Genomic DNA, 13543 nt, shown 5'->3' on the forward strand with positions numbered 1-13543 from the left:
TTGAACATCAACTGCCAAAGTCCTTCCTCAATCCTGGGGTAACAGCGCCGTCTCCGCACATTTGGTGTCATAGATGACTCGACGGCCCGCCTCGGACTCCATCACCAGTTACACAGAAGACGGGAGACTGCGCTGTACCGAGGTCGAAAGCGCATTATAAATCCAGGAAATACGGACGGGAGACCGGCGATACGGACCGATTATCAACATTAAAAGGATCGTGATCCACTGACCCCCATTCGTATCGGACATCCACTGACCCCCATTCGTGTCGGACATAGTGACTCCAAATCCCCACTCTTCGAGATTGGGCCCCCGCATCACCACCACAACCGTCAACCATCTTCTTGGGAATCTTTGGTCTTTAAAAACATCGTCACCGACGCTCTCGCACTCATCAAATTCTTCAAACACAAAGAAGAATAACTGTATCGTCACTGTAACCTGTCAAAATGGTCGGAATCGCACTGCTAGGCGCTGGCATCTTTGCCCGGGAGCGTAAGTCCTTCACCTTCGATTCCCCAATTTCACCCCTCACTGATGTCATCGGTTTATATGGTGCTCAACACCATGACCACGACAACATCACTACCACCAAGCCACATAACAACATCTACAACCCTTCCAATCATGACAATACCGATCGAAATGTGACAGAACCAAAAAAATGTAACCAAACTAACAACCCACTAATCAGAACACCTCCCCGCAATCGAATCCGTCCCCTCCGTCTCCCTCAAAGCCATCTACTCCCGCTCCGAATCCTCCGCCAACACGCTCGCCTCGGCTGCCTCGTCTCCCGTAGACGTCTACTACGACGTGCCCACCGGCACCGGCGAAGCCAACGTCGGGCCCGAAGAGAAGACCCTCGACGCTTTGCTCGCCCGCACCGACATCGACGCCGTCGTCATTGCCTTGCCCATCCTCGCGCAGCCGGCTGTCATCCAGAAGGCGCTTAAAGCCGGCAAGCATGTGTTGAGCGAGAAGCCGGTGGCGAAGGATGTGGAGGCGGCGAAGGAGTTGGTTGGGTTTTATGAGGCACTTGGGGGAGAAAAGAAGCCGTTGTGGGCGGTTGCGGAGAATTTCAGGTATACGCCTAGTCTGATCAAGGCGGCGCAGAGGGTGAAGGAGGTCGGGGGGAAGTTGACCACGTTTCGATTGAACATGAATGGGTGGGTGGAGGAGGGGAATAAGTATTTTAAGACTGAGTGTGAGTTTTCCCCTTCCCCCTTTTCCTCCCTTTGGATCTTTGAGAGTAGGGGTAGATGACTGGAGGCTGACAAACCAAACAAAAAAAACAGGGCGCAAAGTCCCCTCCTACCAAGGTGGTTTCCTCCTCGACGGCGGCGTGCACTTCATCGCCGGCCTGCGCATGTTGCTCTCCGAACTCAACCAGGAAATCACCCACGTCGCCGGCTTCAGCGCCCTCCTGGAAGAGCGTTTGTTGCCTGTCGACACGGTGCACGCCGTTGCTTTGACCAACAACGGCAAGTCGGGAACCATCAGCATGTCGTTCGGCACCCAGTTCAAGTCCGGACTCGAGATCGAGGTGGTTACGACCCAGGGGTCCGTCTACTGGAACCACAACCAGGTCAAGACCAAGACGAAGGAGGGGGAGAAGACGGATGAGTTTGAGAAGAGCACCGGCGTTAAGGAGGAGATGGTTGCTTTCGCCAAGGCGATTGAGAAGGGCGAGACGGAGAAGTATCAGACGCCTGAGGAGGCGTTGAGGGATTTGGAGGTGGTGCAGAGGCTGTTGGAGTCGGGAGAGGGGAAGGGGGTTGTTAAGACGGTTGAGGCTTGAGTGGGTGTGAGCGTGGCGAGTGATTATTCATTGTCGTCGTTTGGGGTCTCGGTTGAAGAGAGTAGACCCTGGCGGGAGGCTCGGCTTTTTGCTGCGAGACGTTCCGGTCTGTGTGACGGAATGAGTTAGGGTGGCCACAATTCAAAACAGGGGTTTCCCAATGATATGATCAGGTGTTGGGACTCACAGTAAAATACGAACATCGATAATATTCAGCATCCAACACATGATGATGACGAGTATCCAAAGCACGATGGATATCTGCCAGGCATAGTGGTCTGTGAAACAGGAGGTCAGCTTATTAGACCCAATCAAATGTCAAGAGGGAGTGGGACGCACAATAAGGAGCCTGCGAAGCCGGCCATATGAGAACCTGAGACCAAGTCAGGATGGCGTAGACTCCGGCTATCGAGTAGCCGACTATCAAAGTGCGAGCCTCTGAGTCCTGCGGCAGTCTGTATGATCAAGGTCTAGTCAGTTATCGTCTTTCCCTGTCGAAACGACGAGCTTGATACAAGCAAGGGGCGGTCCTACATATCAGACAGCCACGACATAATCAACGGTGCAGTTCCTAGACTCATATAAGTCATGAAATAGCTGGCGTAAGCAGCAGAAACCGGTGTGGTGTCCGGATGAGATGTCCAGACGCTCATGATGATGCATGGGATCAGTCCGATCACGCCTGTATAGTACAGCTGTTTTAGCACAACCACATCTCAACTCATGAAATTGCACCGGAGGACGTCGAAGACTCACCTTGAGCAACCAACAACGTCCACCGAGTCTGCAACAAATCCGATAAAATCGCCCAAATCCAAACTGTCACAATTTCACTCATCAGTCAGCCTCATGTTCACTTCACCTTATCAAACCCCCCCAAGACTCTTGCAGTAAGTAGGTACTCACCAAAAACAACATTCACCCCATTTCCCAAAATCGGAATCGCATTAACCCCCTCAACACTCCACCTCGGCGTCGTCCCATCTTCTCTCTTCAGTTCTTTCAAGAAAAGATTAAAGTAATTGTACCCATACGGCGCCAGCACCGAAGCAATATACAGCGCCGGAATGAAGTAGGAGATCCATAACCTGAAGGTACGCTTGGCGGCGCGCCAGGTTATCTTTTTGGAGTCTGTTCGGTTGTGCCGCGTGAGGCGTTGTTTGGCGAGGTGGATGTGTGCTGGGGAGAGCCAGCCAAATCTGGGCAAGAGGGAGGAAGGGGAGGAAATGAAGGAAGTGGAGGAGGAAGTGGAGGAAGTGGAGGAGGAAGAGGAGGAGGAAGGGGAGGAATAGGCGGGTGTTTGATAAAGGGAGCGCGGGTTGGGGGAGTTAGGATAGTCCGGGATTAGGAAGAAGCCGGTGAATCCGATTAGGAGGGTTAGGAGGCCGTTTATTATGAAGAGCCATCTTTTTATATGGAAGGATTTGTTAGCATTGGGTGAGGTGAGATATTGGATGCGTAGCTTTGGTAGGGGGTTGTTGATTGGGAGAGTATGCGCGGGTTCAAGGTAGAGAAAAGTGTACGATAAAGATACAGGTGGAGGTGAAGAGGGAAGGAGGAAAGGAAGGGAAAAGGAAGGGGAAGTAAACAAACAAACTACTAACCGCCAACCCCTAAGCCCCCATTTCCCTTCAAGAGACTCGAGCACAGCAACCTGTAGCGCCCCAGACATCATAGACCCCAGTGCTTGACATGAATGGTAAAAGCCCATGCGCTTGGCGAGTTCTAGGGGAGTGTACCAGTACACTTTTTCGTTTTCGACCCAACAGTCAAAGTGTCAGCTATCGTGCCATTCATGGTTACATTCGTACCTTGCATACCCATTTCAGTGGCCGTGAGAACCACTACCTTATGCAGGTAGCAGCACATGGCACACTGATGGAGTCGGAAAAGGGGTGTCGTGGGGATGGAGAAAGACAAAGATAAAGAAAGATCACAAGGAAACTAAACTGACTAAAAAGAGTCATCATGCCCGGCCATGCACTGCTCTCAAACAAACCGAGCAAGACTCGCAAGGCGTAGACTTGGTGGGCATTCTGGGCGAAGGCAATGAGAGCGGTCACGAAACCCCATCCGATCTCGAGACCGGGAAGCCAGTAGCTGGGACGGACGTAGGTGATGATGACTTGGGAGGGGATGAGCATGAGGCAGTAGGAGATGCTGAAGAAGGTGAGGAAGCTGTTTGGATGTGACAAAAGCATCAGTTCTTCTGCTGTGTCACTATTTACGTGTGAATGTGGTCTCACTAGTTTAACTCATTGCCGTTGAGTTGTAAGTCTTCTTTCATGCCAGAGACGTAGGCAGAACTGATGTTGGTTTGGTCGAGGTATCTATCGAGACCGAATTTGTCAACTTTGACTTTTCTTACGACTAAACAAACTGGACAAATTGAAAATTCTCACTTGATCACTAAAATTGCAAACAACATCATCATCAACATCAACATCATGTCGTCCTCACAAAGTTATCCATCATCCCCCTACTTCAAACCTACCTTGCGAGATGCACCCAAAAGTCAACAGAAAGACATCCAACCTCCGCACCAGATCCTTCTCCAACGGCGACCTCTCATTCTCATCATCCCGTTGCAAGAAAACGAGTCGTTTGGAGATGGTGTTCCAAAGCCGCTGCCTTGCTGATAATGCTTGTGGTGATGATGTTGGTGTGGCAGACACCCTTCGTTCCTGACGAGGGTCTAGCAACGGGGTGCTTTCAAAGGCGGTGTTAGTAGCGGCGGGGGCATCCTTCCCATCCCGGAGCGAGGCCGAGTGGTGGTGTCCACCGTTTTGCGGCAATGACGACATTGTGGCTCGTCTGAGATGCCGTAGTGGCCGGTGAAGTCTTTTTAGACGGTCTTGCAGTGTGTTTTTGGAGGGGAAAGGGTAAGTCTGAAGTGGATGGAGTCATGAGGGGACGGACATGGAGGATGGGGAAGGGGGGTCGATATGGCACGAGGAGGACACGAGGACGAGGGATAAAATGGTTTGAGGCTATCCCTACTTGGGGTTGTTATCGTGGAGGTGTGTCAGTTGACAACTTGACAGGCGGTGATGAAGCCAGCAGTGGCCAGATTGATGAGCCAGCTGGTGCCACTTGCCAAAGCTTACTCTTGCAGCTGCAAGCCAAGAGGGTGAACCTTTGGCCGATCATTGCCTGATTCGGTATGGTTTGCCGAATGGGAGGTTGCCAGGGGTTCACCAATCATCAGTCGCGGATGCAGAGCCGTTGCGTCTCAGATTTTCGTTTAAACCTTATTTGGACATCTCTCTGCCATAGCTCGCTCGCTTCAAAACCGTCATCTTGATCCTATTCCGGTGTGCTGGTTCCGCGACTCGCCTCCGAATACTTGGTTCTCCCCAAGTCCCAAATACCTGTGGGAGGAGGTGAGATTTTGGCGTCTTGACTCTTGACATGTCAATGTCTTCTCAATGTCATTCACCTCCCAGGTCTCGCTCGGTTCCGAACATTTGGGGATGTGTTACACTTTCGAGGTGTGCGAAAAAAAAAAAAAGACGAACACTTTCTTCTGGTGTATTGTCGTGCAAGTGTGTTTGGACTTCATTCCGCACACCTCGACTTTTCAACTGCCGTGCCTCCCCCCCTTGACCGGTGTCCCTTGTCCCTTTCTTTCGTGATAGGATCCTACAGACGGAGCAATGTCCGCCTGCCCGTGATGGTATCCATCCGGTTACAGAACCCTTTACGCTAGTGCGCATTTGGATTACAGCGGTGCCTGGCATCTTAAAGGTTCCTCCCCTAACCGTGACCTGGCTGTTACGTAATGGCCAGACTTGACTGGGCATCCCGTTTGAGAACCCCACAACAACCTGGAAGTTGCATCTGATGATATTTCGTAACTGTTAGGAACTATTGACGCCTCGCTCGTTAAGAAAAGGAGTAGAAGTCCAGACTTGTCACTGGCTACGGAACTTACGATATATATAGACATCATGTCATGTATATAGAGCCTCATAACCTATGAAATAGGTGAGTCCCATGGTAGCACAATCGAGACTTCGGTAGTTGGTTGTTCATGCGTTACCGATTCCCTGGTTTTGTGTTTCCCGCTCCCTTTTGTGGCGTATGTACGCCGTTACCGTGCGCCATTGTCCCGAATTCTCGAGTCCTCTCCCGTTGAGGATAACGGCGTCACAGCGAGTACAACCCAGCACGGGGGGACGGAACTGGGGTTGCTACGCTACACGGGCGGGGCCGAGACAGCAGCGTGTCACTCATTGCTACCGAAGGCGGATATCCGAGACAGACAAAAGTTCACTGCATCATTTTGACCATCATGTGTGTGTGTGAGAGAGAGAAATTGCATTGTAAAACGTTGTTCTATGTCGATCCTTGAAGATCGAAGGCATTTCGTTGCCTTCCTCGTATTCGTCGCTCATGGTATCTCGCAAATGAAGAGATGAAGGAAAATGTCTATTCAGAAATACACACCGGTAAATCAAAGGGGAGGTTGCCCGAAAAAAAATGTCTGAAATGGAAACCGCCGTAGCAAATGAAGCCTGTGTGTCCCTTTTGTGGCAAGGACTGAATGCAGCCCGCCCGTGTCCATGTTATGATAGGACTTTTGAGACCCGAGAAAGAGAAACAGAAAAGCAAAAATGAATGATGATACTCTAGTGAGTCTCGTCAACGGAAATGGTCCACTTCGTCTGAACCGTAATAACGCCGGGATCCTTGAAAGACCCCGGCTCGGGGGTCAGCGCAACCTCCGACCCGTCATCCCTGCTGAGGTTCCCCAGCCTGTTGTGGTGACGGTGATGCTGCTTCTCCCCCGAAGATGCCACGGCGGACTGGTGGTGGATTTTCTGGTTGGAAGCGTACAGGCTCTCAAGGCCAATGTGGTCCTCCTCGGCCAAGTGGCTGTTATTCTTGAGCTTGTTGAAGCCGCTATTCTTGGTGCCGCCGAAAGTGGCCGTGCCGTCCGCAGTCGAGGGAGCCAGCTTGGAGGCTCCTCGACGGGTGGCACAGCGAGACCAAAGAGAGCCCAACATGGGCATACTAACGCAGAGAATAGCCAGATTAGGCTCAACGGTAGACCAGAAATCGGCGTAGATCATGGTGCCAGTGAGGTTCTGCATATCGAGACCGACGAGGGTGACGATACGGATGATGGCGACGACGGAAGTGCTGCATGTTTTGTTAGTACCAAAAGGCAAAAAAAGATAAATAGTAAAACTTACAGCAAACCGATCAAGAAAACGCCCGTCAGACCGGCCTTGGTACTCCAGTTCATCTTCAAACCCCAGACGGTAGGCAGCGGCAGCGTCAAAATAACCACGTCAGTGACGACATTGAAAGCACCGATGGCAATGAAGGATGCCACCTGGCTACCGCAAACGGCGCCCGGAGCAGACATGGGGTCGTAGGCAGCCCTAAAGGGGCGGCAGATCAAGAAAACCTGGAGAATGTTGCCTGTGCTCCAGAGCAGGACGAAGGTCATGGCAATCTTGGTAGCAGTGCGCAGGCCCTGGTTGACGAAGACGCGCAAGTAGAAGAACATGACGGACAGCTTGACCGTGCTGATGCATGTGGCAAAGATGAGTTCGTACGAGACCAACAGCTTGAGGATAGGGACCAGGTTCATGTAGGTTTCTGTAAAGGGATAGCCGACCCCCATTCCAGTCCCTGTGATGCAACTTGTTAGATATTATCACTGTAAAGGAGAAAGTGGTGAACTTACACAAGCCCTGAATGATTAGCATTCCGATCCCCTGGGGGACGGCAGCAAGAATGAGCCAGTCGTCCCACCATAGCTTGGCTCCAGACAGGAATCGAGCAAACATGCGCATTCCGATGACTGCTAGTGTCAAGGCCACCAAGCAGGTGTTGATAACCAAGTGCGTCATGACTATGCCCTTGGGCTCGAAGTATTTTGTACCGAACAGGTGCGTCATCTCTTCGGGTTTAGGGGCCTCCATGATGTTATCGTCGTCGTTGTTGTCGTTTGAGATTTCGTCTCCGTCCCTTCTTTAGATTGCTTTTTAAATCAGGTTCGACCTCCTGGGTCTTGTGTGCGCCTTCTTCGTTCCTTCCCTCTGGTTTCCCCTATCATTTGCTCTTTCCTTTTCTTTTGTTCTCGTGATGTGTCTCTTTCCTGTGACTGCCTTGGGCAGGTGCTATCGACTCCAAGTGGAAAAGTGGAGTGAGTGAGTGAAGTTGTAAACGAGTGTATCTGTGTGATTCAAGTCAACCGGTGTGTTGTTGTTTCAGTTCTCGGTGCAAATCACGGCTCGGGCCAGGTTGATCTGTGCTGTTCCAGAGACTCGGGTCCGGATGTTTGGCTACCGTGACCGCGACTGTCAGAGTGTGGATGGGACGGGAACGGGCGGGAAGGCCGGTATATGAGAACGTCTGAGCACACAGCCTGCTTCTTTTCCTGGAGAGCCTTGTCGTGATGGGTCGCATGTTGGTCTTTCCTTCCCCTTGGGAATCCTGTCTTGGCTTTTTGGGGAGTGCAGTGGGAGTGTAGTGCCCAGCGAGTGCCCAGACACAGAATATGCAGTGACGAGGGAGGTTGAAGAGGGGACTAGTGTGGGATTGGAGCAATGGAAGGTGCAAAGGAACGTTCTCCGAAAGAACTCGGATGTTCAAGGTATGCTGTAGTAACCAATTTTGGCGATTGAAGATCATGAAACTTTAGCGAAGGTGACCTCAAGACGACGGGAAGGTGTCCGCCTCCTGTTGCATCTGGATAGCCCACTCGTTTCCGCCATCCTGGCACACGCCTGGGTCGCCAGTGCCTGCCTCTTGTCGAACAAGCAGGAGCAGGGCGGGCCTCTGTGGGTGGGCACTTGCCAATTTGACACTGACACCCGACTGGCAGAAGCTGAGCAACGAACGGTCACCGAGACCCTGACTGGGCCTGGGGCAGGGTCTCGGTGAAGGACGCAAGGTGTCGGAAGCAGGCAAGCAGCCAAGGCTCTCAATGTGACCTCTGCCCGGCATAGAAAAGTGCTAATATCTTCTATATAGACCGATTACGTAAGGATAATAACGACCTACTTGGCAACCAAGGCAACGAGAAAGGCGTCCGGCACCCAATTTGTCCGCTGTGCCCGCCCATGGGACACACCGAAAGTGAGGTGACAGTGCCTGGGCACTTTTGCTCTCCTGGCAGGCAGTGAGGGCATTCAGTCTAATGACAGCAGCCGGACTCACATCCCCGGTCTTTGCCCCCCCAAGGTCAACCCAAGGTAGGGGACCCATTCCTTTTTCCTGTTAGCTCGGCAATGCGGTGCTCCTCGTCCATCTTTGTATTTTGGTGAGAGATTGCATCGAGGCGGTCGAGGCGGTGGGAGGTGGGAGAGGCGTTCATGTGTTTCTGACGAAGGTATCGACACTGACATGTCTGAGATGTCCCAATGTTGAATAATCTCCTGCGCAGATTGGCGATGGACTCGAGCTGAGCACAGCCATGGGAACGCCCAGGTTTATATCCGATTCACTTTGCTTTTATTCAAGCCGTCGTGATCGGGGCCTGCGGGTTATGTGCAGATGGTCCAGTCCAAAACTCTCAGACATGGACTCACCGACACGGAGTGATGTTTGCGCCACCGAAACATAAGTTCTCGACGTTCGCTTGCGGACGAGGCTGGAGGGAGGTCCGATGAGGTCTTATTTAACTCGAATTTCTGATGTTGGCGGTGCCGCACACGGCACAGCTGACCGCATCCGTGCTGCCGCAGTCATCTACCTTATGTATGTAGCCTTGATGGCGTACTTTTATACGCGGTAGAGGTATGCCGGCAGCATGGCTCGGTTGTTGCCTTGTGCAACCAACAATCCTGAAGTTGCTTGGCTGCCTGGCGCGTACATACCGGTCGCGCGGTCGGCGCAGACGGCAGAGCGGGCTGCAAACACCGACACGTGCCAAAAGACCGGGAAAACTGTTCACAAGAAACCTCAAACGGCGCCGGCGTGGGATCGGCACGGAAACATGTCGGCGTCCACGAGCTGCTTTCCCGCTTTCCCAGCAAACCTAGCAGAAGTTTTGGCTCACCGTGCAACAAAAGGCTGGGCCATTGAGGCCATTGGCCACTCACAACCACTGGCAAAGGAAGCAAGTCCCCCAGTTCGGGGACCTTTCCCCCCCTCGTCGAATAGAGATTAGCATATTACACGTATGTCGAGTTCCATTATCCCCTCTGGCTGCTACATTGCAGCGTAGGGTTTTGGTTGCCTAGTGGAAAAGAAACCGGCGATTTGATTCATGCTGAATTTATACTGTTGCTTCAGTTCTCTCTCTAACACCAAAACACGTGCCGTTGAAGAATCGGTGAAAGTCTGGAAACTTTTACCTAAGGTGAGAATAGAGTTTTCTCCACGTGCGAATAGAGTTTCTCTTTTCTAAACCCCTGAACCCCTGACGAGGAAAATTTGTTGGCGCGAAACTTCGTAGGGGATAGAAACAGGGGAATTGATTGGCCTTGGAGGCTATTTCACTGCGAACGTGGAGAAGAACACTTCGAATCCGAACTCTCGAACAACGGCCACCTCGCCGCCCCACTTCCACCGTCTCAAGCACCACTCATGGTGTTGACCTGCCGAGAGAATCCTACCTAACCCATACTTACTAACTGGAAGCAGTAAAGTGCCTGTCCAAAGTATCACGCCAACAAACTTTCCAGGGCCCCGACCGTCTGACTCCATCTCGTCGATATTTTGGGGACACTGCGCCATCGAATTTCGCCCCCCTCTCAAGAGATTGCTGTTGGATGATGAAAACAAGAAGCTTTCTCATGGCTCTTCCAGGGCCCAGGCAACACACGTTTTGTTGCGGCTCGGGTTCTTACACTACACCGAACGCAACACTGCACAATCTCAAGACACTTTGTGGTCGTTCGTCAAACCGATCTTCCCCTCTTCCCAATGACAGCGTACGATATCTCCAAGGTCATACACGTGTATCTGTATCTTGTATCCGTAGTAGCATTCTTCCCCCCGCCCCGTGTTGCATCCCTACATATCAAGCCAGACCGCATCACGGCATCATAGCGAACCCATCATATATCCTTGGATGAAGCCACCACGAAACCAACCCCAACACACTTGCTCCATAGCATGCGTACGCTCGCAATCATGAAAAGCCAAAAAGATGCAAGTTAGACTGGTGAACATGGTCTACAGACTTGTAAATCTCCAACAATGGAATCCACTCCGCGTTACAGAGGGACACCGACACAAGGACGGGGTCCCGTTTTGTGAATTCTTCGGGGTCCTCTCGCGGCATCCCAAATCCTCGATCTCTATCAAACGTATCCCACGATGCGCACGATGTGTGCTCCCGGTTTCAGGGGTGAATTCGCGTGGCACTTGCAGATTGCCGCTCGTGCATGTGCTCTCGTGCGAAGTTTTGATGGCTGTCAGGCACTCTTGTCGGGTTCATGTTGTATGATTTCCACTCCGTGACCTCCGGGGCCCCGGAGGACTGCGTGGTGGACGGGGGTGGTGATCCTACTTTATAAGCCTCCCGTCCCGGTTCCATGAGAACGGGTGATGTGTTGGTCTCACGCCAAGCCCGCAGCTCCTCCCCCCTGCTCCCCCCTCCCCCCTTGCTATTTAAGCTTCAACCCTTTCCCTTCTTACAACCTTTTTACTCTTTCCTGATGAAATTAATTGTCTAAACAAGTCACCTCATCACACCATGGCCTCTGCTGTTTCACTAGCAGGACTCGAGAAGTCCTACGACTACGTCATCGTCGGTGGTGGCACCGCCGGTTGCGTTCTCGCCAACCGTCTCACCGAGGACAAAGATGTCCGCGTCCTCTTGCTCGAGGCCGGTGGTGACAAGACCACCGACCCCTTGGTTCTCACTCCCGGCCTCGTTCCCGCCGTTTACGGCAAGGATGAGTACGACTGGAACTTCCAGTCTGTTCCTCAGGTAAGTTTCTTTGTGGCAGCAGCAAACATCGAAACGAAGCAAATTCAGGGGCTAATCAGTAGGTAATGTAGTCCACTCTCAACAACCGCATCATCAACCAAGCCCGCGGTAAGATGCTCGGCGGTTCCTCCGCCCTCAACTTCATGATGCTGGTGTACCCCTCCAAGGCCTCCATCGACGCCTGGGCCGCCGTCGGCAACCCCAGCTGGAACTACGAGGCCTTGAAGCCTTACCTCAAGAAGTTCGCCACCGTGGACGTGCCCTCGGCCAGCACCAAGGACATCTGCGCCCTCACGTACAACAACGACACGGTCGCCTACGGCGACGGCCCCGTCCAGGTCTCCTTCGGCGAAGGGTATGGCGTCACCAACAAGGGCTGGTTCGACACCTTTGCGTCGCTCGACCTCTTGTCCAAGACGGACGCGCGCGACGGCCAGGCCCTGGGCGCCTTCCAGAACGCCAACTCCATCGACCCGGCCACCAAGACGCGCTCCTTCTCGGCTGTTACTTATCTCACTGCCGAGGTCCGCGCCCGCGAGAACCTCAAGATCCTGACCAACACCCACGTCAACAAGGTCCTTTTTGATACTACGGGGTCCGAGCCCGTCGCCACCGGCGTCGAGATCAACGTCAACGGCACCGTCAGTCAAGTCTCCGCCAACCTCGAAGTCATCCTCTCCGCTGGCGCCCTCCAATCTCCCCAGATCCTCGAGCTTTCCGGCGTCGGCGGCAAGGAGATCCTCGCCCAGCACGACATCCCCGTTGTCATCGAGAACCCTGCCGTCGGCGAGGGCATGCAGGACCACCCGATCGTGTGCCAGTCCTTCGAGGTCAACGAGGGCACTCCCTCCGGCGACGTGCTGCGCGACCCTGCCGTGGTTCAGGCGTTGTTGGACATGTACACGGCCGACCGCTCCGGGCCCATGGGCCAGCTGACCATCTCGGTCGCCTACACGCCCCTTGTCAACAAGACGGGCGTCGTCTCGGACGAGTGCGTCCAGGAACTCTTTGCGGGCCGTGACTTCTCCAACCCGGCCCGCGCCGCGGTCCGCGACATCGTCGCCAACCCCAACGAGCCCACCTTCCAGTACATCCTGTTCCCGACGCAGGTGCACATCGCCGACAAGCCCGAGAACATGGCGACGCACCTGATCCCCGTCGAGCCCGAGAACTTCCTGACCATCATGACCATCTTGAACTCTCCTTTCTCGCGCGGTTCCGTGCACATCCAGTCCTCCGACCCCAAGGCGTTGCCCGTGTGGGACCCCAAGTTCAACGACGACGAGCTCGACATGGAGCTTCTCGCGCGCGGCGTGCAGTTCGTCGAGAACCTGGTTGCGCCCGACACTGCTATGGGCAAGCTTTTGAACCAGACCGGTCGCCGCCTGCCGCAGCTCAAGGGCGACGACCTCGAGACCGCCAAGGAGATTGTGCGCCAGAGACAGATTTCCGTCTTCCACGTGTCCGGCTCGTGCGCCATGCGCCCCCGCGATGAGGGTGGTGTCGTGAACGAGCGCCTCCAGGTGTATGGTGCCAAGAAGCTCAGAGTCGTGGACGCTTCCATCTTCCCTGTTGAGCCGGCGGGTAACATCCAGGCAGTTGTCTACTCGGTTGCTGAGCGGGCGGCGAATCTGATCAAGGAGGATCGCAAGGCGGGAAAAGTTTGAGAACACTCCAGTTAATCCAGCGAGCGAGTTGATTGATTTGGTGTTTCTTTTGGTGATTTGGCTGTTGTTTGTATAGCATTTTGGATATACCTTTTACGTATAGCATATGATGAATGATTAGTGGAGCTAATAATGTCTTTTTACGATGTCTAGAAAAATCATGAAGTGAAGGAC

At 53.2% G+C, this 13543-nt stretch overlaps 4 protein-coding genes across 4 annotated transcripts; 2 read left to right on the top strand and 2 right to left on the bottom strand.

Annotated features, from left to right (window-relative positions):
- Window positions 1–228: 228 nt before the first annotated feature.
- On the top strand, window positions 229–2073 carry B0H65DRAFT_223273 (uncharacterized protein). The gene is made up of 3 exons (XM_062822083.1): window positions 229–498; window positions 698–1210; window positions 1302–2073. Exons 1-3 carry the CDS (start codon window positions 453–455, stop codon window positions 1802–1804), a joined length of 1062 nt encoding a protein of 353 aa, XP_062680353.1. The 5' UTR covers window positions 229–452; the 3' UTR covers window positions 1805–2073.
- Window positions 1832–4608, bottom strand: B0H65DRAFT_549759 (MFS general substrate transporter; the record flags this gene model as incomplete). Its single annotated transcript, XM_062829683.1, has 10 exons — window positions 1832–1912; window positions 2006–2082; window positions 2144–2259; window positions 2339–2486; window positions 2561–2623; window positions 2711–3210; window positions 3800–3982; window positions 4051–4134; window positions 4207–4213; window positions 4299–4608. The coding sequence occupies 10 exons, from the start codon at window positions 4606–4608 to the stop codon at window positions 1832–1834; spliced, it is 1569 nt and encodes a 522-aa protein (XP_062680354.1).
- A 1645-nt stretch (window positions 4609–6253) lies between these two features.
- On the bottom strand, window positions 6254–7740 carry B0H65DRAFT_575886 (uncharacterized protein; the record flags this gene model as incomplete). The annotated part of the gene is made up of 3 exons (XM_062830635.1): window positions 6254–6949; window positions 7003–7447; window positions 7503–7740. The coding sequence occupies 3 exons, from the start codon at window positions 7738–7740 to the stop codon at window positions 6436–6438; spliced, it is 1197 nt and encodes a 398-aa protein (XP_062680355.1). The 3' UTR covers window positions 6254–6435.
- Window positions 7741–11465: 3725 nt separating this feature from the next.
- B0H65DRAFT_509638 (uncharacterized protein) lies at window positions 11466–13369 on the top strand (the record flags this gene model as incomplete). The annotated part of the gene is made up of 2 exons (XM_062828335.1): window positions 11466–11702; window positions 11774–13369. The coding sequence occupies 2 exons, from the start codon at window positions 11466–11468 to the stop codon at window positions 13367–13369; spliced, it is 1833 nt and encodes a 610-aa protein (XP_062680356.1).
- Between the last annotated feature and the right edge of the window lie 174 nt (window positions 13370–13543).

Source organism: Neurospora tetraspora (assembly GCF_033439725.1).
Source record: "Neurospora tetraspora strain CBS 560.94 chromosome Unknown B0H65scaffold_5, whole genome shotgun sequence".
In the NCBI taxonomy this organism is placed as follows: domain Eukaryota; kingdom Fungi; phylum Ascomycota; class Sordariomycetes; order Sordariales; family Sordariaceae; genus Neurospora; species Neurospora tetraspora.